Source organism: Anomaloglossus baeobatrachus, chromosome 9 (genome assembly GCF_048569485.1).
Source record: "Anomaloglossus baeobatrachus isolate aAnoBae1 chromosome 9, aAnoBae1.hap1, whole genome shotgun sequence".
Lineage (NCBI taxonomy): Eukaryota > Metazoa > Chordata > Amphibia > Anura > Aromobatidae > Anomaloglossus > Anomaloglossus baeobatrachus.
Window position 1 is genome coordinate 36,518,078 of NC_134361.1, and position 27,460 is coordinate 36,545,537.

The 27,460-nt window shown below is 48.6% G+C and overlaps 1 protein-coding gene and 1 long non-coding RNA gene across 4 annotated transcripts in view; one reads left to right on the forward strand and one right to left on the reverse strand.

Moving 5' to 3' along the window:
- LOC142250392 (uncharacterized) overlaps positions 1-12,146 on the reverse strand; it is a 148,717-nt gene extending 136,571 nt beyond the window's left edge. For all 3 annotated transcript variants that reach the window (XR_012725182.1, XR_012725181.1, XR_012725183.1), the window contains exon 1: positions 11,869-12,146. This is a non-coding gene — a long non-coding RNA (uncharacterized LOC142250392). The remainder of the gene's footprint in view (positions 1-11,868) is intronic.
- Positions 12,147-12,371: 225 nt separating this feature from the next.
- The window catches only part of PRSS16 (serine protease 16), a 20,320-nt gene continuing 5,231 nt past the window's right edge, over positions 12,372-27,460 (forward strand). The window contains exons 1-10 of the mRNA XM_075322552.1: positions 12,372-12,459; positions 15,950-16,131; positions 16,496-16,595; positions 17,563-17,692; positions 17,844-17,967; positions 21,102-21,179; positions 22,652-22,699; positions 24,614-24,877; positions 24,997-25,138; positions 26,015-26,194. Coding sequence (XP_075178667.1) covers positions 12,402-12,459; positions 15,950-16,131; positions 16,496-16,595; positions 17,563-17,692; positions 17,844-17,967; positions 21,102-21,179; positions 22,652-22,699; positions 24,614-24,877; positions 24,997-25,138; positions 26,015-26,194 — 1,306 coding nt within the window. The 5' untranslated portion in view covers positions 12,372-12,401. The remainder of the gene's footprint in view (positions 12,460-15,949; positions 16,132-16,495; positions 16,596-17,562; positions 17,693-17,843; positions 17,968-21,101; positions 21,180-22,651; positions 22,700-24,613; positions 24,878-24,996; positions 25,139-26,014; positions 26,195-27,460) is intronic.

Consider the following 27,460-nt stretch of genomic DNA (forward strand, 5'->3'; position numbering starts at 1 on the left):
GGCAAAGAGGGGGCTCCTCCGACACATATCCAAGCCGGGGAGCGGGTAACCGGTGGGAACCCATCGCTACCAACATAGACTTAGGTGCAGGAAAAGGGACCGTCACCGTCAACTACCGGGGAAAAGCAACAGCAGCCGTCCATGGGAACCGTCTTTCCAGCCGTGTGTTTTACCGAAAACTGTGTCACCGTCTCAGGCTGAGTGAGTACCACAGTGCCGTGAGGCACAGCGCTGCCCCCGCGTCCCTGCACCCCACCGAGCCCTGCACCGGCCCCTCCATCCCTCATCCTCCAACTCATCACTGGGCCCCGGGACAACCACCCCCTACCCACGGAGGGGAGAATTAACAACTTTGCTGCTCCCTGTCACCGCTCCCGGGATTCCCATACAGAGCAGCGGTGGTGTCCATACAATCACCACAACCGTGGGTGGCGTCACGGACAACAAACTATCCCAAAAACCAAACCCCTTTCACTCACGGGCGAGGAGCACCGCTCGAATCCCCGGGATCCGGCCCATCGCTCGAGCCACCGAGCAGCAGCAGGCCGCAGCAGCAGCGGCAGCCGGACCCGAGCAGTGGGAGAGCGCAGCGTCCCCTCCTCCGCCCGCGACAACTTGGCGTCACGAACAGGATCTTACCGCTCTGCCGTTGGGTAGAGATGCGCCTTGTGACTGCCGGAGGTGTACGGCCGGAAAATTTCAGAAGCCGCCATCTTTGGCGCGAAGAGTTCCCGCTCGAGCGTCTTCTCGAGTAGCAGAGGCGCGAAGGCCAAAACCCCGCCCCGATAGAGGAGGGGCCGGAAAGAGGCTAAGGGGGACGGAAACAAGATGTCTGCGCCCGACGGAGCCGCTGGAGAAGCGGTGGTCGCAGCCGCATGTAACTAGCGCTGCAGCGTGCAGGGACGCCAGGACCCTGCGGCCATTCACTGGTTCCTGGAAGAGGCCGCTGCTAAAGATGCTGAGTCCGACTGACAACACCGTGGTCCACGCGCCTGGTATCGCAGCGTGGGTGGAAGTCCGGACCGTCCAGCTAAGCAGCCGTCTGCAGGTCCGCACGCAGCTCCTCCAGGAGGAGTGGGAGGCCGACATGGCGGAAGTGGTGGCGGCCATACGGAGACGCGAGGTGGAGGGAGTCTTGGAAGGGAGGGTAAGTGACCCACGCCCCTGTGCCCCTAGTGGGTCGGTCATCGCGGCTGAGGGACCCGGTCCATACCCGCTCGCCCTGCTACCTCCCCCGCTACCCGTGTTGGCTGCTGCTGCCCCGCCACTAGGCCCACTACCACCACCACCGGTAGCGGTACCCTGCCAATCCGCCCCGGCGGACCGACCTGCAGCAGAAGCTCGTGACCGCCCTGATCCGCTTCCAGGGAAGAAGCCGAAGGCTGAGGCCGTCAGCAAAGATGCACCGGAGGCACGGCGGGGATGCAGCTGCCAGGAGGCAGAGCAGGCCATGTCACAGCGGGGTCCCTGATTACTGAAGGTGCCGGTCGTAGCCGACACGAAGGGACTCTGGCTGGGTCCGTCCCCCGCACACGCTGAACCGGAGCAAACAGAAAGTGCTCCCGGCTGGGAGCGGCGGCCACGGCAGCTGCGAAGGGGGATCGATGCCCGAGAGGGGTGTGGAGCGGATGTGCATGACCGCATGAATATGGAAGAAGATCACCCGCACCGAGTTGCCATCGGGGTCCACAGCGGTGCACCATGTGAAGGCGGCACTAGAGCCCCGCGATTGAGGATGGACTGTTAAGCCGGCGGTCCTCCGCCTAAAAACCGTCCCCGTTGGGACCACCAGTCTGTGTGTGTTTAAAAGTTGAAAGTTTTGAAAAGTTTTTGAAGAAAATGAAAGTGATTACCGTGAAAGTTACCTGATTACCGTGATTTGGAACCGGCCGTTGCCGGCACCGTTGTCCCCGTGGGGACCATCCACAATGTTTTGCATAGGGAACTCTCTATGGACAAGCCCGTGAACTTGCAGGGCAACCACAAACGTTAGTGGCTTGTAAATAAAAATATGTTTGTTGCAGCACCGTTACCGCCTCCGGAGAGGCAGGTTGGAGGGAGGGCCCGCAGTGGAGCAGGCTGGGGCCCAGCCACCACAGGAACCGGTGGCTACCCTCTGGAGGGGAAGGACAGATCCCGCTCGGGTAACTGGTTCAGGACTGGGGTCAAGGGGTGCTGCCTGTTTCTTAGAGGCAGCATCAGGGCCAGGTTACTTGGGTGGGAGAGAGCGGCAGCAGCAACCATTTAAAATGTTCCGTAACGTTTAAGAAAAGTGCCTCCCGCTGTGGGATGAAGTTATTATACTTGTCTTGTGGTTTTTTTTATCTTTCCAGAAAAATAAAACCGGTGTTGGACGGGCAGCCCGCGGACGGTCTGCATTTTGCTAAGGGGGAATGTGACGCCCTGGGCAAGCCAGGGGTCACAGGTCATAACACCATCACACCCTACACCCCGGATAGGTACACCAAAGCTACACAAAAATCATTGTTGCCTTCCTCCAGGGGCTGATGTCCACACCAGGGGGTGGGCCAGGCGGTTGGCTCCGCCCACCGAGGAGTTCACAGCCCTGGAGGCGGGAAAACCAGGCAGATAGAGAGGAGAGGTGAAGGAGTAAACAGTGAAGTGGTAGAGGAGCAAGAGTGAGAGTAGTGACAGTAAAAGTGACAGTTGAGAAAGCCTGAAGTTGGTCCGGGTGTGTGCCCCGGACTGAGACAGCAAGGTCAGCAGACGGCGGTGACTGTCTGCAGGAGAGGCTACTTGGAGGTTGCCGAAAGGACCGCGGACGGGTGGTGGCCCGGCGGTACCGGAGCGGTATACGAAGAGAAGCCAGCACCATTGGCAGGGGCCTTTCGGACCCCGGCAAGGCTAGGAGTCGCCGTGAATTTGCCAAATCCGTCAGTGAAGGGGACCTCCTGGGTCTCCCAACAGCTAAGTCCCGATTGAAGGCAACAGTCCGACCGTTAGAGAGAGACACCGCCACCGCCAAGGCACCAGTTTCTCAGGGCCAGCGCCTGCGGGCAAAGAGGGGGCTCCTCCGGCACATATCCAAGCCGGGGAGCGGGTAACCGGTGGGAACCCATCGCTACCAACATAGACTTAGGTGCAGGAAAAGGGACCGTCACCGTCAACTACCGGGGAAAAGCAACAGCAACCGTCCCTGGGAACCGTCTTTCCAGCCGTGTGTTTTACCGAAAACTGTGTCACCGTCTCAGGCTGAGTGAGTACCACAGTGCTGTGAGGCACAGCGCTTCCCCCGCGTCCCTGCACCCCACTGAGCCCTGCACCGGCCCCGCCATCCCTCATCCTCCAACTCATCACTGGGCCCCGGGACAACCACCCCCTACCCACGGAGGGGAGAACTAACAACTTTGCTGCTCCCTGTCACCGCTCCCGGGATTCCCATACAGAGCAGTGGTGGTGTTCCTACAATCACCACAACAGTGGGTGGCGTCACGGACAATAAACTATCCCAAAAACCAAACCCCTTTCACTCACGGGCGAGGAGCGCCGCTCGAGTCCCCGGGATCCGGCCCATCGCTCGAGCCACCGAGCAGCAGCAGGCCGCAGCAGCAGCGGCAGCCGGACCCGAGCAGTGGGAGAGCGCAGCGTCCCCTCCTCCACCCGCGACATGCACATAGCCCAAGGGCCCCATTCAGACATAGCTGTTTTTTCATTGGTGTGTTTAATCTGATTTTCATACATTTTTGGTCTGTGTGTCCAATGTGCATTCATTTTTCTTGTATGCAAAAACAAAAAAAATCTAAGTAAGCTATTTCTTCCCATTAAACACGGACCTGAATAACATACAGATGACACGTACGCTGTCCGTTTTTTTCCCCACAGACCCATTTCCTTGAATGGGCGCGTTTGATCAGAAATTTGTATAAAAAATGAATGTTCTAGGGTTTTTTCCTGATTATCGGTTTTAGAAAAAAAACAGACAATTGAACGGTTCTATAGACTATAAGGGTATGTGAACACAACGTAAGCGTCAGAAAAACACTTAAAAGAATACACACATGAACGGCAATGTAAAAAGGACTTGCTGTACATAAGTTCAGGCTGTTCAGCTCCTTTATGTCTGCCTCTACAGTATATAAATAAAAATTAATCTTATGTTATACCTGGTATTCAGCTAATGCTCCCTGTTGGTCACAAAGCCTTACCAAATACATGTGCAATGTGGAGTTCCAGCGTGTGGTCACGTCCCACACCTGTGGGTGAGATGCTGCCACAGGTGTGACACAGGTGACAGACAGTCCTGTGGTGTCCGTCTATAGAAGGTCACAGTGTTTTGCTGCGCAAACTGCTTTCTGACCTATTATTCCTGCTTGGCGTATTTTGGTATCCTATGTATCTCCTCTGGTTTTCATCCTTTTCCCTTTAGGAACCTGCAGAGTTCCTGAACCTTTCAGCTGTTTTTCATAAGCACTTTCCTTGGTGTCTTTATATACCCTCATTTTCCCAGCTTGGTCAGGGGTCACCATCTCCCCCTTCCCTAGACACAGGGTTTCCTTTCCCTTTTGTGTGGTACTTCCCCATATGTAGTGTGACAGCTGTCATTTGCAGGCCCTGCTGAAGCTCTACCATACAAGTGGAAGCTGGAGTTGACTTTTGGAAATGGGCGCACACACAGCGAACCTTCACAAGTAGCTTAGGCAAATTGGGTTCATTTTTCACAAACCACTGACCCACTAAGTGGGCTTTACACGCTACGAGATCGCTACAACGATCTCGTTGGGGTGACGGATTTTGTGACGCACATCCGGCCGCTGTAGCGATCTCATTGTGTGTGACTCCTATGAGCGATTTTGGATCGTTGCAAAAATGTCCAAAATCGCTCCTCGTTGACATGGGGGTCCTCTCCCAATTATCGCTGCTGTTGCTTGGGCGAAGTTGATCCTCGTCCCTGTGGCAGCACACATCGCTACGTGTGAACGAGGAACCTCTCCTTACCTGCCACACGCCAGCAATGAGGAAGGAAAAAGGTGGGTGGAATGTTCGCCCCGCTCATCTCCGCCCCTCCACTTTGATTGGGCGGCCGCTTAGTGACGTCGCTGTGACGCCGAGCGAACCGCCCCCTTAGAAAGGAGGCGGTTCGCGAGTCACAGCGACGTCGCCGAGCAGGTAAGTACGTGTGACGCTGCCGTAGCGATAATGTTCGCTACGACAGCGATCTTCACATATCGGCATAACTATAGGGGCGGGTGCTATCACGCTCGCCATCGCTAGCATCGGCTAGCAATATCGCAGCGTGTAAAGCCCGCTTAAGTTGAGCACATGGTCCAGCCATGGTACACGTGCGAGCTTGCCAAGCTACTGAGCCACCACCAGTTTAAAGGCACATTATCACACATAACCATGGCTGGTTGTAGGGTTGGATGGAAAGAGCCACAGATTTCTCTGGTCTATTAGACCTTTCAGTAATTCTGCTTCAGTGTGTGGTTTATCACCTAAGGATTTTAATCTAAGCAGAGCCTGTTGGTGCTTCTGTGCCGCCCCGTGCCAGCAGCCGGCACTGCTCGGATCCGGGCCTTCAGGGGTGGTGGTTCGAGAGTCTCCGGCATGGCCGGCTTTAGGCATGTGCGACTTGTGCGGTCGCACAGGGCGCCGATGGCCATGCTTCAGGGGGGTTGCAGCAGAGAGGTAAGAAGTCGTAAATTTCCTGGCTCCTCCGGACCCAGCACTGCGTTTTTACTGTAACCGCCGCCGGTTAATTACTTAGCTTTATATAGCCCCTGGCCAGCCGGACCCACCATCTTCACCGAGCCCCAGTCACAGCTGCAGCAGAGGGGCCTGGCAATGTCGCTTCAGCCACAACTGCAGTCTGCACATGACTAAGGTGCGTGCGAAGTCCTTCTGGGGCATCGCATGCAAATTAGCCATGTGGTGGGGGAGGCACTGTGAGTGGAGCAGAGCAAGGAGACAGCGCATCATCCCGCAGCCCAATATGATGAGGTCATCACTCTGCACCTCATCAAAGTGCAGCGGGTAACGCGGAGCTGGCGAGCGCGCGACATCCGGCAGGGAGAGGTAGGCGCTCTATGAGCTGAAGATTGCCGGAGGTGGTGGGGGACCCGCTGACTCCAGCTGTCGGAGGCGTGGGAGGGCCGCTGACTCCAGCCGCGGGGGAGCTGCTGACTCCAGCCACGGGGGGCAGGGGGTGATCTGACTCCAGCCCCGGGGGGGCGCTGACTCCAGCCGCAGGAGGCGGGGGGGGCGCTGACTCCAGCCGCGGGGGGGTGCTGACTCCAGCCCCGGGGGGCCGCTGACTACAGCCGGGGGGGGCGCTGACTACAGCCGCGGGGGGCAGGGGGGGTGCCGATGACTACAACCACGGGGGGGCTGGGGGGTGCTGACTCCAGCCGTGGGGGGCAGGTGTTGACGCCAGCCACGGGGGGCAAGGGGGATGCTGATTACAGCCGCAGGTGGTGGGGGGGGCCGCTGACTCCAGCTGCGGGAGGTGGTGGGGGGCACTGACTCCAGAGGCGGGGGGGTGCTGACTCCAGCTGCGGATGGTGGGGGGTCCGCTGACTCCAGCCGCGGGTGGTGGGGAGCACTGACTCCCGGGGCAGGGGGGTGCTGACTCCAGCCGCGGGGGGTGGGGGGGGCCCTGACTCCAGCCTTGGGTCGTGGGGGTGCCCACTCACTGCAGTCCCTGCCTTGCTGTAGCTGGATGTGTGGAGGGCACACATCCAGCTGAAATGCATCGCTGCTCAGAGAGGACGCTGCAGGATTGGGAGCTGGGGAGGGTGAGTAAAATGTTTGTTTTTCTTTCTTTTTGCAGTAGACAAATATACGAGGAGAGACCCAGGAAAGGCAGATATACACAAGAAGGAGGAGATATATACCAGGAAGGGGACAAAAACCAGGATGGGGACATATATACCAGAATGTGCCCAGGAGGGGAACATATATACATCAGGAGGAGCCTAGGATGGGGATATATATGCTGGGAAAGGGACAAATAAACCAGGATGGGAACATATATACCAGGAGGAGGACATATATACCTAGAAGGGGACAAAAACCAGGATGGGGACATATATACCAGAATGTGCCCAGGAGTGAGATATACATACCAGGAGGTGCCCAGGATTGGACATATATACCAGGATAGGGACAAATAAACTGGGATGGGGACATGCATACCAGGAGGGTCCCTGGATGGGGACATATATACCTGGAAAAGGACATTTATGCTAGGAAGGGAACAATAAACCAGGATGGGGACATGCATACCAGGAAGGGCCCAGGATGCAGACATACTGTATATACCAGGATTTGGACATATATACCAAGAGGATATTATACAGAGAGACAATGTGTGTGGGGGGATAGTATACAGAGGGGTACTATGTGTGGGGTGATATACAGAGGAGCATTGTGTGTGTGAGGATATACATAAAGAGGGGCAGCTTGTGTGGGGGATAGTGTACAAAGGGCCAGCGTACATGAGGGATATTACACAGAGGGTCATTGTGTGTGTATATTATACAAAGTTGCAGTGTGTGGGGGATATATAGAGGGGCAGTGTGTGTGGAGGATGCTACACAGAGGAGCAGTGTGTGGGATATTATACAAATGGGTAGTGTGTGTTGGTATTTACAGAGGAGCAGTGTACGTGTGGGGACATTATACAGGGGAGCAGTGCGTGGAGGGGGATATATTGAGGAGCAGTGTTTGTGGGGAGATATTATACAGAGGAACAGTGTGTGGGAGGATATTATACAGAGGAGCAGTGGGTGTGGGAGGATATTATACAGAGGAGTAGTGTGTGGGGGAGGATATTATACAGAGGAACAGTATGTGGGGTGATATTATATTGAAAAATAGTGTGTGGGGGATACTAAACAGAGGAGCAGTGTGTGGAGGGATAATATACAGAGGAGCAGTGTGTATGCGGGGATATTATACAGACGGCCAGTGTGTGGGGGGGTATTATGCAGAGGGGCATTGTGTGTGGGGGATATTATACAGAGAAATAGTGTGTGGGGGATATTATACTGAGGAGCATTGTGTGGGGGGATATTATACTGAGGAGCAGCGTGTGTGTGTGTGGGGGGATAGTACACTGAGGTGCAGTGTGTGTGTGTGTGTGGGGTATAGTGTACTGAGGTGCAGTGTGTGGGGGGATATTCTACAGAGGAGCAGTGTGGGGAGATATTATACAGAGGCGCAGTCTGTGGGGATATTACACTGAGTAGCTGTGTGTTTGGGGGGATATTATACAGAGGAGCAGTGTGTGTGTGTGAATATCATACACAGGGACATTGTGTGGGTATATTCTACTGAGGGGCAGTGTTTGTGGGGGATATTATACAGAGGCGCAGTGTGTGGGAGAGATATTATACAGAGGAACAGTGTGTGTGTGTGTGTGTGTGATATCTTAATATCTTACAGAGGGGCAGTGTGTGGGGATATTATACACAGGGATATCGTGTGGGGGTACACTGAGGGGCAGTGTTTGTGGGAATATTATAAATAGGGGCAGTGTGGGAGAGAGATTATGGAAAGGGGTGGTGTAGAGAGTATATTATGGAGAGGGGAGGTGTAGGGGGTGTATTATTAAATTTCTAAGGGAAATGCTTTATTTTCTGGAACAACTTCAAAGGTGCTAACACTTTTGGCCATGACTGTGTGTGTGTGTGTGTGTGTGTGTATATATCTATATATAGATACACACACACACACACACACACACGTTTTTCCAAGAATGGTGGTGAGTGTGGAGGGCTTGAGGGGTGGAGTCGGAGCTGGGGTGGGGTGTCATATCCATGGATACGGCATAAATGGTTGAAATCGGAAGACTTCTAAAAAAACGAGATTAGACGTGGTGGATTTGAGATGCAGATTCTCCAGCACAAATTTGTAATTTATTGTACATTTGAAGAGATCAATTTTCTTAGGATAAAAAAAATGGCCTCCTGTCCTCATTTGTTTCCTGGGAAACTGGGTAAAAAAAAATCAGTAGGGGGGGCACCAAAGGGCAGTTTTGCACAGGGCACCATTCAGGCTAAGGGCGGCCCCCGGGGGTCACGCCGAATAAAGAAGGGGGCGTAGATGTACGGGCTAGGCCGTATTAGGTTCGTGACGCCACCCACGGTGTGTGGTGAGATGGGACACCATTGCTGCAGTTGTGGGGCACCCGGGGGAGATGTTGCGACAGCCAGTTGTTAACCCCTCCGTGGGTAGGGATGGTGGCCCCGGGGCTCGGTGTCTCAGTGCAGGGTATAGCGACCGCAGGGAGTGTTTGTGTACTCACTGTTAATAAACCACACGAGTCTGTGGTAAACCAGGTGATGGTGGCCGGTGCCGTGGCCGGTTGCATTCGGGTCCCCCACCTGGTTGGTGGTCTCTATCCTTTTCCCTGCACTGCTTTGTGTAAGGTGGACGTCCTAGCGTGAAACTCAGGAGTCCGCTCCTGGCTGGATGCGGCTTAAGGAGCCGTGCCCGCAGACGCTGGCCCGTGGGATCTATGGGCCCTGGCGGTGACCTCTTATCCCTATCGGTGGGCTGTTGTCTTCTATGAGGGACTTTGGGTGGGACAGGACCTCTAGTCCTGGCCTCAATCGGTTAAATTAACCAGTCTGCTTGTTTCCGGTTCTGGCTTCAGGGTCCGAGTACCCCCTTTGTGCTACGGTTTCCGGGTCGGTTCTCGTGTCGGTACTGGTGGGCTACTACCCTGTTCCGGTCCACCTCTGTTCTGCCGAGCCGTCTTCCCGTCTCCTGCCAGAGGCACCAGGGTTCCTAGCCTGGTACCGTTCAACTTGAACTTTCCTGCTGGAGCTACCCCTAGTTCCAGCCCACACTCCTCTCCAAACTGAACTACAGCTTAAACTCTACTAACTCTTTTCCGGCCCCGGGCTGTCTAGACCCCTGGGTGGGCATGTTCCAACCGCCTGGTCACGCCCACTGGTGTGTCTGTCTGTCTCTAAGGGGGGTGACTAGGGTTTCTGGTCGGCTGTGTGTTTCCTAGTGAGGGAAGGTGTTATGCGGGGGCCTAACTGTGACTACCTGGTTTTTGCCATGGCATCACACTTCACTGAGGTAGTGCTGCAGGGCCCCCCAGCTTGGGGCTGATAGGGAGAGTAATTCAGACAAACATGAAAGGAACTAGAGGGAGCCAAAATTTCTGGTAGAGGGCCACCTGTGGATCCTCCCAAATTAATGAGAGAGGGCCCTCCCTAATGTATGAGAGAGGGTGAGTCCTCCCAAATGAATGAGAGAGGTCCCTAACTAATGTATGAGAGATCGAAGGTCCTCCCAAATGAGTGAGGGCTGCAAAATGGACATCAAAAATGTATGATTCAGGGCCGCCTGATGAACCTCCAAAATGTATGAGTGAGGGCCGCCTGATGGACCTCCAAAATGTATGAGTGAGGGCCGCCTGATGGACCTCCAAAATGTATGAGTGAGGGCCGCCTGATGGACCTCCAAAATGTATGAGTGAGGGCCGCCTGATGGACCTCCAAAATGTATGCGTGAGGGCCGCCTGATGGACCTCCAAAATGTATGCGTGAGGGCCGCCTGATGGACCTCCAAAATGTATGCGTGAGGGCCGCCTGATGGACCTCCAAAATGTATGAGTGAGGGCTGCCTGATGGACCTCCAAAATCTATGAGTGAGGGCTGCATGATGGACCTCCAAAATGCATGAGTGAGGGCCGCATGATGGACCTCAAGAATGTATGTGTTAGGGCCGCATGATGAGTCTGTGAATATGGTGGAGGAAGAGGTCCCTTCCCAAAAAAATAAAATTCACAGACACCATTGTGTAAGCAGTGTGTCCAGAGACTGCATAGCCACAGAGCCACTGTGCTGCCCTACCAAATGTATGAGAGAGAACCTTCCAAAAGATATGAATGAGGGCCGCCTCATGGTCCTCTAAAAATTTATCGTTAAAGGATGCATGATGAGTCTTTGGATATGGGTGAGGAGGAGGCCCAAAATATAAATAAATAAAAGTCACAGACGCTATTTCGTGTGCAGTGTGTCCGGAGTTAGTGTAGAGGGGGCTTGTGTCATTGAAGGCCTCTTTCACACGTACGTGAAAATCACGCACGTTTTTCACGGACGTGTCAAAGGTGCGTTTTGCCCTCCGTGAGCCGTGTTTATGGCACACGTGTGTTCTCCGTGTCTTCTCCGTGATAACACACGGAGAATGGGAACTTTCTACTCACTTGTCCCTGGCGTCGCTGTCCGTGGTGCTGATCTTCGGTCTCCGGTCCTGCCGACTCCCCGCTGCTGCTGCTTCCGGCCGCAGTAAAGTGAATATTCATGAGCATAATGAGCGGCGGTCGAAAGCAAGTGACAGCAGCGACTGAGACAGCAGCGCTGGAGAAGGTGAGTAAAGTTTTGTTTTTTTTCTCGCAGACACATGTGTTTTCTCCGGTGCGTGTCACACGGAACACATCCGTGTGGTCCATTTGCGTTCCATGTGACCCGTTTGCGGTCCGTGTGACACCCATGTCTACGTGTGGAGCATACGGGCACACTTATGCTCCACACGGTCCTTAGCAGAATACGCACGTGAGCGCAGACCCATTGATTTTAATGGGTCTACGTGTGCCCGTGTCTCCAGTACGTGAGGAAACGGACCAAACAAGTACCGGAGGCACAGACGTGTGAAGGAGGCCGAAGAGAGAGGTTTTTGGCTGCATTTTTACACCTGCTGGTACGATAATCAACCAAAGAGTCCTAATTACAATCCAGTCTAGCATGGATTAATACAGCTATTCATAAATTAAACAGGAGGTGTCTGACCACGTCACACACCACATGCCCAGATAAAGTAGTACAATTTTACTATTGGACTATGTGCACACGCTGAGTATTTGGTGCAGAAAAATGCACAATTATTATTTACCTGAATCTGCATGTTTCTGTGGTTTCTTGTAGTCGCTATATCTACGGAGACTTGGAACAAAGTGAATGAGATGTCATCGCTTCCTGCTCATACGTTTTCCATGCTCCCTGCATGCTATGCTATAGGTATGGTCTTTTTCCAAGCTAATCGAATTGAATAAAAAAAAAAGTAATTGATTGTTTGGGGGAAAAACAGGAAAAACTAATTCTGAAAACCAACAGGATTTGATGTAAACTGTAGAGAAAATTGCAGAACCTGCTGAAACTGAGCATTAAATGATTCTGATGGGGGTTTTTTTAGCAGCTGCTAGCAAAATAGGAACTAAAAGTGTGGTGAAGGGTTAAATCTCCAGTCATGTGCCTTCTGCTTCTGAAGCAAAAAAAAAAAAAAAAAAAAAGAAACTGAGGCTGACTCTGCAACTTGTGCAGCCAATGAAAAGTTGATGTGGTCATGTGGCAGGAGGTGTCATGTGATGCCAGGCAGAAGTCTGCGGGGAGTGGGAGCCTGCGCTCTTTCACATTCGTCTTCCTACAATGATGGTCCTGTGGCTGCAGATCCTGCTTGTCCTGCTCCTCGGTGGGGTGGATGGGGGTGAGTATGAATTTATACACTTCTCATCACCTCCAGGTTGTTATCCTGGAGATATAAAACCTATAAATGCCTGCATTATCTATTGTAGAAGTGACCGATATCACCCAAACTTAAAATGTCTGTGTATCGACTTTACAAAAAATTTAGGGCGACTTTTTAGACAATTGCGTAACTTTTTCCTCCTATAGGAAAAGACCTAGTAGGAGCCATGGTTACATTTTGCCACCACAATCGCGAGGCATTAAATAAGTTCATAGTGGGGCTTGCACGGTGGCTCAGTGGTTAGCACTGTATGGTGGCTCAGTGGTTAGCGCTGCAGTCGTGCAGCGCTGGGGTCCTGGGTTCAAATCCCACCAAGGACACCATCTGCAAGGAGTTCGTATGTTCTCCCTGAGTTTCTGCCGTTTCCTCCGGGTTTTCTGGTTTCTTCCCACACTCCAAAAAACATACAAATAGGGAATTTAGATTGTGAGCCCCAATGGGGACAGTGTTGTGTCGATGTATGTAAAGCGCTGTGGCATTAATAGCGCTATATACTGTGATATAAACATTGCACGAAACAATATGTCTTCAAATTTGAGATTCTGATTTGGCTTTTATCCTAAGTCATTGGGTCGATATTGACTTTTAGGATTTCTATTTCCAATAGGTGGCTGTAGAGCTCAAGTCTTCTTCCTTCTGAAGAGGCAGTTTGCATAAATATTGTGCCATGTTTGAGATTTTGCATATTGTTTTTGCACAGCAAAATGCCTCCTTGGAGCAGATTCTCTCTAAAGTTCTTCTCAAAAACTTCTATATATTTTTAGGAGAAATCCATTCTGATGTTCATTAGAGATGAGCGGACCTGTGGACATTTTGGATTTTCTGGGTTTGGCCGTAATTTAGTTAAAAGTTTTGTTCAGGACCCGGACCTCGAACCCCATATAAGTAAATGAGGACCCCAACTTCTGTGCCGACAAAATGGTCTCCTCTCCAGAAACGTTGTTAGCATACGAAGAGCACCCTAACTCATACATAGACTTTAACTCATTGTTCGAATCCGAAACCCGCTATTCGGTACGAACCCCAAACTTTTACAGTTCGGGTTCACTCATCTCTATTTTTTTTTTTATTTTATTTTTTTTTTCCGCTTCAGGTTTTGAAAACCATCTGATGGATGAAAAAAAAAAAAAAGTGTACGCTATTAGTTTGAAGCAGCCCCTGATGGTATCTGCTCCAAATTAGGCACTGTCCAATCCAAAATAAACGTCAGCAAACAAAAAAAACTTCTCCAAAAATTGTGCGCGCAGTCTTTTTTTTTTATTTTTATTTAATGAGTTTTTCCAGTGCATAAACTCAAATTTTTGATATTTGGAAGAGGATTTGAAGAGTTTCCATTACAGGTGTACATCATACCCAAAGGGAGTTTTTTCTGAAGTGGTTTCGGCTCGAAAAACTTTTTTTTTTTTTTTTTTTTTAAAGCCTCGAAAAAAACTCAGTTTGAGCATAGTCTAACGGCCAGTCAAGTCTGGTATTGCATCACATGTTGCCTAATAGCTCACTGATTATTTTTATTATTTGAGAGGGTATACACTGGTTAGTTCAGTGTTATTTTGGCTTCTTTGTGACACTTTGGTTTTTATCCTTTTCATTATGGAATTATAAGATGCACAATAACTCAATAGAATGTTATTATCAGAATGACTTTGTTTACAAAGAAAAGCAACCCCGATAGTACATTACAACCACAGATGTGAACTGAAGCTCATGTGCCCCCAATCTGTAACGAAACCCCAGAGATAGAAAGATAGATCTAAAATCTAATATCTAAAGCTGTGTGTATGTGTGTCCGCTAAAGGAATCTGCACCATTGCATTTACAATCACGAAAGTTTGCACAGACACTCCATGCGACTCAGGGAACGTCATAGACTATGCTTTGATGGGAAAATTTAACCCGGCGTTTTACAGTTACTCTCCAAAAAACCTGCCTCCATTAGATTGAATGGAGCTGCGAGCTATTAGGTTATTAACAGCAGCTGTGATTGGTTGCTATAAGAACAAAATAAATTGTTAGTATAAGAATCTTATGTGTGAGGTAATAAGATGTCGGTGGGGAGACGGAGAGAGACAGACAGGGAGAGAGACAGACACTATCCTGGCCAACGCCCGGGTACTACAGCTTTTATATATATATATATATATATATATATATATATATATATATATATATATATATATATATATATATATATATATATATATATATAATATAATGTATATGCTGTAGTACCCGGGCGTTGGCCAGGATAGTGTCTGTCTCTCTCCCTGTCTGTCTCTCTCCCTGTCTGTCTCTCTCCCTGTCTGTCTCTCTCCCTGTCTGTCTCTCTCCCTGTCTGTCTCTCTCCCTGTCTGTCTCTCTCCCTGTCTGTCTCTCTCCCTGTCTGTCTCTCTCCCTGTCTGTCTCTCTCCCTGTCTGTCTCTCTCCCTGTCTGTCTCTCTCCCTGTCTGTCTCTCTCCCTGTCTGTCTCTCTCCCTGTCTGTCTCTCTCCCTGTCTGTCTCTCTCCCTGTCTGTCTCTCTCCCTGTCTGTCTCTCTCCCTGTCTGTCTCTCTCCGTCTCCCCACCGACATCTTATATCTTATATATGGATAGATATCTCTATCTCGGGGACCCAGTCCTCTAAAGCACTGGGTCCCAGATCACCTTTGCGACCCCTATTCAGCCTCTCTGATCACTATATTCACAGAACACGCTTCTTGTATGACGCTGCCCAAGGCAGTGTTGAGGACTCTGATTACACAATTGGGCTCTAATGAAGAGCGTTGTAGGTAGATCGATTTCTAGAGCTGATCACATCAGGGCTTTGCTTACTTCATGTTTCGATGCAAATGATTGAGTTTCCTGCGTGGCTTCCTCTTTGGGTGAGATTAGTTACAGGACGAAGCCACGCAGACAATGAGCTAGTATAATGAAGGCCGGATCTGAAAGTAACCCAGAAACTTCAGCCTGACCTTAGAGAAGCTAAAAACTTCAGGCTATATAATTGCGCAAGGTTTTAAAGCATTAACAGCCCGATTCACAATTAGAAAATTTTTCTTTTTTTTAATCCTTTAATATGGCGCAAAATAAAAAAAAACTAAAAAACACACTATTATTTTTAACTTTGTTTTGCAACTTTTTAGTGCAAAAACTCCAAGTTTTTCTGCTGAAATGTTACAAAATTTGCTCCAAAGTTTTAGGTGTTCATAACATCACACCCCAAAGAAGTGGATAACTGAATTCCAACTGTTCAATACTTATGTCCCCCCAGATAATTTGTGGGGGGACAGAGTCAGGAGGTCTTTATAGTCACTAGACAGTTGGCAATTTTGACTAGCTTTTATGCAGTGTGTTAGGGATCCTTAAGGACTATAGACATGTGAATACCATTACCTCTATGGGTAACTTTAATTCTCCATATTACTGGAATCTCTATACTTATTATGTGACTTCCCACCTTTCAATTTTTAGCCTGGAACCAAAGACAGATCCGTAAAAAAATCTACCAACTACGAGAGGTGCAGAACTTTAAATCCTTCTATAGTCGTCTTGGGTTTCCAAAGGGCGCTGCCTCCTATGTGCCCCCAGTGGAGGGCTATCTCACGCAGCCCCTCGACCACTTCAACCGGAGGAATAATGACACCTATAAACAGGTAAGTAAACGCTGAAAGCTAAAAAATTAAAGCTAAGACTTTTATGAGGAGGCGAAACTCTACTGGAAACCTGCTGATGCCACCTCCACCGTGTTAACCCAGGACCACCAGTCTTGCTACTTTTGTGTCCAAAATGATTTTGGAAAAAAAACATAATGTGCAGCTTTTTTTTTTTTTTTTTTTTTATACACCACAAAATGCTAAAATAATCTTCCCCATCTATTAAGTTGGTATATTACAAGATCACTTGTTCATTCCAACTTCAGAAATGAGTGTCAGCTTTATGCGGGAATAGCTGATGGCCAAGGTGGCTTTGCTTTTAAGAGTTTTGCAGATCTGACCTATTACCTATTTTTTTCTGCAGAGATATTGGATAAATGAAGAATTTTGGAAACGCCCTGATGGACCCGTCTTTCTGTATATTGGAGGAGAAAGCGCAGAGTCTGAATTCTCAGTTTTAGGAGGTTAGTACATTTAACAATTGTGACACGGTTGAAGACCAGTAATTGATGCGTATTGTGTATATAATCCAGATTAAAGGGGCACTGATATTATTAAAGAGGTTGCCCCTACTTTTACATTGATGGCCTATCCTATCCTATACTTAATTAGAATGGGAGGCGGCAGTACCCAGCCGCGGCCACTATCAGAAGACGGAGCAGCTCCGGAACTGAGCAATTTCCGACTTCCTACTGCCGCCGCCGGTGGAGGGTGCTGGGTGTCACACCTTTGCCGATCATACGTTGATGACCTATTCTAAGCTTTTAAATTAAACAAAAATGTCAATATCTTCTCTACCTTGATTCTACTGTCTTGTACTAGAGTACCAGAAATCTTGAATGTGACCTAGGAAGTATCAACTTTCTCCAAGCAAGACCTAAATTATTGTGACTGGTTCCTAAAACAGAAACCTCCTTCCCCATTGTATAAAAACAAGACCCTTCACCTTTTAATTAAGACCCACCCTTGGTTGTAGAAAGACTTGATTTGTGCTACACCCCTCAAATTAGCCAGTCACTCGCTCCCCAAGAGAAGTTGGAGGAAATTTGGAGATGGACTATTGTTGTCAATGTCAAATTTCTACATAACTTTTTACAGAAACTCTTGCGGAATGACTGATAGATTATTTTTTTACTAGAGGTGAGACAAAATATGCAAGCTACCATCGTTCGTCCAGTTTGGTCCTCACCTGGGTCAGCGGTGGTGATTCTCTGCGTGGCATCCTGGGCAATTTTACTGAAAAGTCATGACGTCACAAGAGACCAGTAATCGGAGGAGGCTGCCAGGCAGAGAATTACCACCATAGATGTGAACGTTGCCCTGATCCAGGTGTCGCAGAGGACCAGACTGGATACCGGACCTGGGCAGTTATATTTTTGCTCATCTTTCATTTTAAGATAATTAATCTATGTAAATATAACTTTCATGTAGGTGAACATGTAGAATTGGCTCAGAAACATCAAGCCCTTCTGGTGTCCCTTGAACATCGGTATTATGGAGCCAGCATCAATCTAGATGGGTTGACCCTGGACGCAATAAAGTTCCTGTCCAGTCAACAGGCGTAAGTACGGCCATGTGTATCCCCACCAGGAGGGGATAACTCTTTATACCAGGACTGCTGGACCTGTTGCCCCAGAATGGACATGTCCGATCATTTCTTCTCTGCAGTCTTCGGACACCTTAATTTCCTTATATTTATCCTCCTCACATAGGTTGGCAGATCTGGCTTCTTTCCATCTTTTCATCTCTCAGAAATATAATTTAACTCGGAATAACACTTGGATTTGCTTTGGAGGCTCTTATCCAGGATCCCTTTCTGCGTGGTTTAGGCTGAAGGTGGGTCTCGGAGTGAATTTAGGATTTGATTGCATTCTGTATGATATTATGCGCCCCATACTATAAAGGTGGCCTTACACCTCAAACAGCCATCTCTCCTGATTGTTGTTCTTCCTCCACCACTCATACACATGTACACTCAATTTTGCTAAGCGTGCATATGTTCTCAATGTCGAAAGCCAAAACAAAATGCCTCTCACAACTCGTCTGCTGAGAGAACAAAAGGATCAAGTGTTAAAATTCAACCAGGCTGATCCATCTTTCAAGGTCATCCTGTCTTTGAAGATGGATCAGGCTCAGTACGCATTAAGGGGGCTTTACAAGCAGCGACATCGCTAATGCGGAGTCGTTGGGGTCACGGAATTGGTGACGCACATCCGGCCGCATTAGCGATGCCGTTGCGTGTGACACCGATAAGCGATTTTGCATCGTTGCAAAAACGTGCAAAATCGCTCATCGGTGACATGGGGGTCCATTCTCAATTATCGTTACTGGAGCAGTAACGAGGTTGTTCCTCGTTCCTGCGGCAGCACACATCGCTGCGTGTGACACCGCAGGAACGAGGAAGCTCTCCTTACCTGCCTCCCGGCTGCTATGCAGAAGGAAGGAGGTGGGCGGGATGTTACGTCCCGCTCATCTCCGCCCCTCCGCTGCTATTGGGCGGCGGTTCAGTGACGCTTCAGTGACGTCGCTGTGACGCCTCACGGACCGCCCCCTTAGAAAGGAGGCGGTTCGCTGGTCACATCGACGTCGCCGGACAGGTAAGTATGTGTGACTGCTCTGGGCGATGTTGTGCGGCACGGGCATCGATTTGCCCGTGTCGCGCAACAGATGGGGGCGGGTACCCACACTAACGATATCAGGACCGATATCGCAGTGTGTAAAGTAGCCTTTAGTGCGGCAAGCGGTCATGCCGAAATCAACAGGTTCAGCCAAGTTTTCCCTAATGTCTATGGGGACATTTTGTATTCGAAAAATCTGCAGGTCTGGGAAAAATGCTGCCCTGAAAGTTACTAAAAATTCTGGCTACTGAGAGAAAATAATGACCAAAATGTATTATTATTTATTATTATAGCGCTATCAATTCCATGGCGCTTTACATGTGAAAGGGGTGTACATAATAGGGACAAGTACAATAATTATAAACAATACAAGATACAGACAGGTACAGGAGGAGAGAGGACCCTGCCCGCGAGGGCTCACAGTCTACAAGGGATAGGTGAGGATACAGTAGGTTAGGGTAGAGTTGATTGTGCGGCGCTATATCAGACTGAGGGTTATGGCAGGTTTTGTCAGAAGAAGTGGGTCTTCAGGTTCCTTTAGAAGCTTGTCAAGGTAGGCTAGAGTCTATGTTGTGGCAGAGCATTCCAGAGTATGGGGGAGGCACGGGAGATATCTTGGATGCGATCATGGGAAGAGGAGATGAGAGGGGAGTAGAGAGGGAGATCTTGCGAGGATCGAAGGTTGCGTGCAGGTCGGTAGCAGGAGACTAGGTCAGAGATGTAGGGAGGAGACAGGTTGTGGATGGCTTTGTAGGTCATGGTTAGTGTTTTGAACTGGAGTCGTTGGGCAATGGGAAGCCAGTGAAGGGATTGGCAGAGAGGAGAGGTCGGGGAGTAGCGAGGGGACAGGTGGATTAGCCGGGCAGCATAGTTTAGAATAGATTGTAGGGGTGCGAGACTGTTAAGGGGGCTTTACACACTATGATATCGTTAATGTTTTATCGTTGGGGTCACGTTGTTAGTGATGCACATCCGGCGTCATTAACGATATCGCAGCGTGTGACACTGACCAGCGACCTTAAGCGACCTCAAAAATGGTGAAAATCGGTCACCATGGAGAGGTCGTCCCAAACTCAAAAATCGGTAAGGGTTGTTTTTCGTTGTGGTTCCTCGCTCCTGCGGCAGCACACATCGCTATGTGTGACACCGCAGGAGCGAGGAACGTCTCCTTACCTGCCGCTGGCCACAATGCGGAAGGAAGAGGTGGGCGGGGTGTTTACATCACGCTCAGCTGCGCCCCTCCGCTTTGATTGGCCGGCCGCTTAGTGACATCGCGGTGACGTCGCTGTGATGCCGAACGTCCCTCCCCCTTGAGGGAGGGATTGTTCGGCAGTCACAGCGACGCCGCCGACCAGGTAAGTGCGTGTGACGCTGCCGCAGCGATAATGTTCGCTGTGGCAGTGATCACATGATTTTGCTTGCACGACGGGGGCGGGTACTTACACGCTCGATATCGCTAGCAATATCGTCCGCGTGTAAAGCCACCTTTAGAAGGGAGGCCACAGAGCAGGAGCTTGCAATAATCCAGGCGGGATATAACACAGCTAACTCTAGAATCAAAGGATTCCAACAAAATAACCAGAGTAGATCGCCAAAATTATAGAAATTAATACATAATTTTTAGTGAAAAATATTTCAGAATTTTTTTTTTTTTTTTTTTTTAAAAAGTGTTTTGGGATAAACAGAGGAGATAAGCCAAAGAACAGTCCTTCCATAAGCTACTCCACTTTAGATACACGTGTGTATCACATAGACAATACAGATGATATAGGTATATTCTAGAATAATTCACTAAGTGATTAGAGTATAAAGGTGCAATAATATTTCCTGAATCAAAATACAAATTGGTATTGTCAAAAATAAATATTCACATTTTTTATTTTCTGAAATATTTTTCTGAGAGAAAATCAGTTTATTTCCTCCTGGCAGTCATGGGGGCGTACAAAAAGCGGCTACCATCACTGCGCAATTGACAATACGCGGCGGCTGTAAGCACGCCCAGGCACTTTGAGTGACAGCTGTAAAGATGCGCTGCAGAGCCGAACTGATACTTACAGCCGGTTGAGTGGTGACCGCGCACCCCCTCATAACACCAGGAGGAATAACAGAGGAACTTCACTTGTATTAATGGGGAATACAAATATTTAACACAATAAGCATCTCAGGAGAGTTCCTATTTCTAACGGGGGGGGATAGTGACTCCTATTAAAGACCCAGTGTAATATCCATAAACACTGGTAGAACCGGTATTATATGGGATGATTATTGGATTGATGTGGGACGGTATATGAGAAATCGTGCTGATGCTGTGTTATAAATGTACTAATTCTATATCCTGTGTCTTTTTTGCAGTTCCCTCATCTGGTGTACGCCGCTGTGGCCTCCTCTGCCCCGGTCAGGGCAAAGTTGGACTTTACAGATTATAATAAGGTCAATGGCTTTTGGTTTCTCGCGTTATACTTTGTAGATTCATTAATTGCACATCCATAGCAACAAGTTTGGACTGGTGGAGATCCCGGTGCTGAAACCCCCACCAAGCTCCAAAATGAATAAGGCTATGTTCACATTTCCGTTGTTTTGCTTCCGTCGCCTTGAGGAATTACGGTATCCTACAAAATATTTTGCAGGATTCCGTTTTTTCCCCATAGACTTCTATTAGAGACAGATTGTGACGGATAGCCTTGCGTTGCATCCGCCACGTGACGGATCAGTCGTTTAGTGACTGACCGTTAGGCGGGAGCAACGCTGCATGTAACATTTTTTGGAGCGGCAAAAAAATGGACTCCGCAGGTGACCGTCGCCATCCGTCACAAGCTATAATGGATGTCTATGGTGCGGGATTCCATCGTAATCCATCACATGACGGAATCCAGCGCTGGATTCTGTCATGCTCTACTGAGCATGCCCAGTGCATGTTTGGCACACCCACTGGGCTGTCCCAAACACAAACGGATCACGACGGATCCGTCAAAAAACTGATGCACAATGGATGTAAGGCTAGGTTCACATTTCCATTGTGTTAAATCCGTCAGGTCCGTCAGCGATGGATCCGTTGTTTTTTAGATGGCAACTGACGCAACGGATGTGTTTTTCACAGGATTCCGTTCACAGGAATCCTGTGAAAAAACTGATCCGTCGCGTCCATTACATCCGCTGTGCGTATGGTTTTTTGACGGATCTGTCATGATCCATTTGTGTTTGGGACAGCCCAGTGGGTGCGCCAAACATGCTGGGCATGCTCAGTAGAGCATGACGGAATCCAGCGCTGGATTCCGTCGTAAAACGGATTACGATGGAATCCAGCACCATAAACATACATTACAAGCTTGACGGATTCCTGCGCAGTGCTATAATTTTGACGGCCCAAAAAACGTTACATTCTGCGTTGTTTCCGCCTGGCGGTCAGACCAAAGACGACTGATGCGCCGCGCACCGGATGCAACGCAAGGTTATCGGGCACAATCCGCCACTCATACAAGTCTATGGGAAACAACAGAATCCGCCGAACGGATTCCGTTGTTTACCAGAGCCGCGGATTGTGACTGATACAAATTGACGGAAATGTGAACCTAGCCTAACGGACGCGACGGATCAGTTTTTTCACAGGATTCCTGTGAACGGAATCCTGTGAAATGACACATCCGTTGCGTCAGTTGACGTTCAAAAATGACGGATCCATCATTGCGTCGCAACGACGGACCTGACGGAAGCAAAACAGAAATGTGAACATAGCCTAAGCTGGAGTCAATGAAGCGCGGTCTGTCCGCCGAGACAGTCGGGGCTGTCCCTTGAAGACCTATCTAAGGCTAGCCCATACACAGTTTGTCAATCACCCGCCCTCGTTGCTTATTGTCCACATTTTCCCTTGCAGTTTTATCACCCTCTTCTTCTCGTCTTTGCAGGTAGTAGCTCAGAGCTTGTCAGATCCAGTCATTGGAGGATCAACCAAGGTACAGTCCACTCTTATGTAGATTACGCTGAGCATGCAAACACCTTAAAGGGAATGTCTACTGTTGAACTGTGATCAGTTCTCAAAATATGTTTTAAGCCATTGGATCTCTATTTTTCTGATATAGAGTGCTGAACTCCATTCATAGATTTAAATGATTCTGGCTGCTCTCTGCTACCACTAGAGGGAGCTGTGGTGAGTACAATGTATAAAGTGCCTGCATTATGCTCCTGAGCTCCCTCTAGTGGTGGCAGCTTGCATTTTATTATTTCATTCTGTCCATGCAGGAGAGTTGAAGCTCTGAATCACAAACACAAATTTTCAACTGATGTTTTGTTTTATCAGAAATGACCTATTATTTTAATCAACTTTGTGTCAAATTTATTTTACATTTTGTTTTTACTTTTTCATACCACACTGGCCACTAGGTTCGATATTAAACTCCTAATTTCTGTTCTTAACATGAGCATAATGGCAACAGACTGACTGAGACCCTGTTTTGCATTAAAGTATAAAGCTACATTATTCAGGGCAAAGGTCCTTGTAAGTGAGGGGGAGGAGGTGAGCTGTGATATCACCTATCATGAATGGTGGATCCTGTGTTATCTACCGTATAATTAGGTGTTACCTGCTAAAGTAATCCTGTCTGGGGTGATAATGAGACTGCTGAAAAAACTGCTATAAAGAAAGAAAGGTGTGAGTCTGCTATCAGGCCTAAAAAATAATATATACAGTGTGTCCTCCCATATCCTGTCCACCGCCATTAACTTGAGAACGGCGGCAGCTATAGGCATAGAAGTGGTGTCTAGGTATAGTAAAGTAGCAATGCGCTAAACAATGAAACCACCTATAGCGCCACCTGGTGGAAAATAACGGAGTTAGCATTTTTATCTCGGAAACGGAACGAGATGGAGAAAAAAAGTGAATTACAAAGTTGTAGGGCATCATCAATTCAATACGAATCGACACCTTGCATACAGAAATGCTATGATTAGAACGTGTAAAACTCACAAGGCTGCGGACGTGAAGCGATACCTCATGGAGACCTTCCTACAAGTCATTGGGTGTGGTGGCTGTGTGGAGTGGCCTCTACGCTCACCTGACCTGACCCATTGGACTTCTTTCTGTGAGGTCACATCAAACAGCAGGTGTATGCGACCCCTCCACCAACATTGCAGGACCTACGACGACGTATCACAGATGCTTGTGCAAACGTGTCACCTACCATATTGCACAACGTGCAGCAAGATACAGTATGCTGTGCAGAGTCCAGATGTGCATTGCAGCTGACGGGGGCCACTGAGCATCAAAGTTAAATGAGCGCCATATGCGTGACCAGCATTCAGTGTTTCGGGGGGGTCATGGGTTTCATATCATAGCATTTCTGTATGTAAGGTGTTGATTCGTATTGAATTGATGATGCCCTACAATTTTGTAATTGACTTTTTTTCTCTATCTCGTTCCGTTTTTGAGATAAAAATGCTAACTCCGTTGTCTTCCACCAGGTGGCGCTATAGGTGGTTTCATTGCGTAGCGCATGGCTACTTTACTATACCTAGACACCACTTCTATGCCTATAGCTGCCGCAGTTCTCAAGTTAATGGTGGTGGACAGGATATGGGTGGACACACTGTATGTATGTATGTATGTATGTATGTTTATATATATATATGCCAAAGGAAAGGAAGTTGCCTAATAATTAAGCCCCCCTTATATAGGGTGTTGATGTCATTACACCGCACCCCTCCTCATTACAGAGACGCACATCACCTGATTTACTTAATTGGTAGTTGGCTCTCAGCCTATACAGCCTGGAGTAGGACGACATGTATAAAAGTATCATGTGATCAAAATCCTCATTTGCCTAATAATTCTGCACACAGTGTAGATAATGCCTCGTCTGATGTGTTTGCAGTGTCTGGACAGAGTGAGGGCGAGCTTCCAAGCAGTGGACTCCATTCTGCAGTCTGGGAACGTCTCCAAGCTGGAGAAAGACTTCTATTCGTGTTCGCCTCTCCGCGCCCCTGAAGACTATGCGGAATTTGTCAGCAACCTGGCAGATATATTTATGGGGGCGGTGCAATACAACATGGAGACCCCGGGCAGTGACGTGAGGAAGACTTGTGATGGCATCCTCAGTGCGGAATCTGCTTACGAAGGGCTGAGGATTGTCAATTCGGTAAATTCTGCAGCGAGGTTATAAGTCATTTTACTAATGAGTTATTCTATGCAGATTGTCCTATACAGTGATGAAGTATGCGATGTGCTGCGGATTTTAGTCTGTCTGGTCTCTTGCAGATGTACATGGATTATATAGGACTGAAATGTGTGGAAAACTCCCATGAGAAAACCTTGTCGGACCTGAGAAATACACAGCTGAATCCGGTTGGAGTCGGGGAACGGCAGTGGTATTACCAGACGTGCACGGAGTTTGGCTACTGTAAGTGATTGTGGGCTACCTCTTTTGATTTTACCTATTGAAATGATGGGAGTCATCCATGTAGGGATATATGTACGTGATTAAGAGGGAGGCCATCGTGCCTGGGCTATTGTTTAAGGCTAGTGGTGAGTGAGCACTACCATGCTCGAGTGCTCGGTACTCGTAACTACCATAGTGATGAGCGAGCACTACCATGCGCAGTACTTGTAACTAGTGATGAGCGGGCACTACCATGCGCAGTACTTGTAACTAGTGATGAGCGGGCACTACCATGCGCAGTACTTGTAACTAGTGATGAGCGGGCACTACCATGCTCGGGTGCTCAGTACTTGTAACTAGTGATGAGCGGGCACTACCATGCGCAGTACTTGTAACTAGTGATGAGCGGGCACTACCATGCGCAGTACTTGTAACTAGTGATGAGCGGGCACTACCATGCTCAGGTGTTCAGTACTGGTAACTAGTGATGAGCGGGCACTACCATGCTCAGGTGCTCAGTACTAGTAACTAGTGATGAGCGGGCACTACCATGCTCAGGTGTTCAGTACTCGTAACTAGTGATGAGCGGGCACTACCATGCTCAGGTGCTCAGTACTAGTAACTAGTGATGAGCGGGCACTACCATGCTCAGGTGTTCAGTACTCGTAACTAGTGATGAGCGGGCACTACCATGCTTGGGGGTTCAGTACTCCTAACCAGCAGTTGAATGCTTGGATTAGCTTAAGTATCCGAGTATAATGGAAGTCAATGGGGAACTCGAGCATTTTTCCAGGAAATCTTCCATTGTCTTCCATTATACTTCATACAGGTAGGTCCTTCCAGACAATCTTTTTTGGCCTCTTGTTGGTGCTCTGACATCCCTGTCTCCGTCCACAGATCAGACCTGTGAGGACGGCTCCTGCCCCTTCTCTCCACTTATAACCCTGAAATCTCAGCTGGATCTCTGCACAGAAATCTTCCAGATCCCCGCAGAATCTGTCCACCAGTCGGTCCAATTCACCAATGAATTTTATGGAGCCGATCATCCCAAATCCAGCAGGATCATCTTTGTTAATGGTAAGTGCTAAATGCTGGGTTGAGTGTGTGATACGTTACTAGTTCACAAATATTACCGTTACTAACAATTCATAGGGTTAAAATGGATTTACAGGGTCCACTAAAAAAATACTAACCCTTTTTTATATTTAGGTGATTTTTCAAAAAAAAATTTTCTCCTCTTCTTCTAAGAGCCATAACTTTTTTTTTTTTGCCATCGACATCACTGTATGAAGCCTTGTTGTTTGCGTCGCGTTAAGATTTTTAATTTTTTTTTCTAATATCTATTTATCTATAGACCCTATAAGTATATATCCTTTTGAGGGGCCGAAGTTAGTGCGTGTGACCGCTATCGTAGACCGGTCAAAAAATAAGAGCTGGATAATTTGTATATTTAGGCTATGTGCCCACGCTGCGCATTTTGCGCGGATTTTGCCGCGGATTTTCCGAAAATCTGCAGCAGCGGCACTTCCAAGCCATTTCAATGGCATTTTGGAAATACTGTGCCCATGCTGCAGATTTTTCCGCCGCGGATTTGCCGCGGATTTTGATCCGGAAAAATCTGCAGCATGTCAATTATTGTTGCGGATTTTGGTGCGGATTTTGGGTATAGAATGGGGGAAAAAAAATAATAAATCCGCGGCAAAAAAAAGGTGTGGATTTGCCGCGAAAGTCGCGGATTTTCATGCAGAAAAATCCGCAGGTACATTCTACCGTGGACACATAGCCTTATGGTATATCACAGAGTACTGCAATTACATCTTTGTATGTACAGCGGGGTCATATCTTGTGACGTGTCTCTGACCTCAAACATTTTGTAAACATGTTGTTGTAAACAATGTTGTGTCAAGTGCTAGTCTCTGTGAAAGGCTATGTGTCCCACGTAGACTCTGTATCTGCTGGATTTTTCTGCATGCAAAATCCGCGCTTTCCGCCCGGAATCCCACCTTTCATTCGATTTGACGCGGATTGCGTTTTTTTTTTTATTCCAATTGAATAGCAAAATCCGCACGAAAATCCGCAACAATAATTGACATGCTGCAGATTTTTCCGCACGAAAATCCGCACGATTTCCGCTGCGGAAAAATTCGCAACGTGGGCACAGCATTTCCCAAATGCCATAGAAATGGCTGGGGAGTAGCTGTGCTGCAGATTTCCGGAAAATCCGTGGCTTTTCCGCGAGATATCCGCGGCAAAATCCGCACATGTTCCACAGCGTGGACACATAGCCCTGAGACTGCGGGGATGGAGCAACACTAGGATTCAAAGAAAAGCCAAATACCAGTA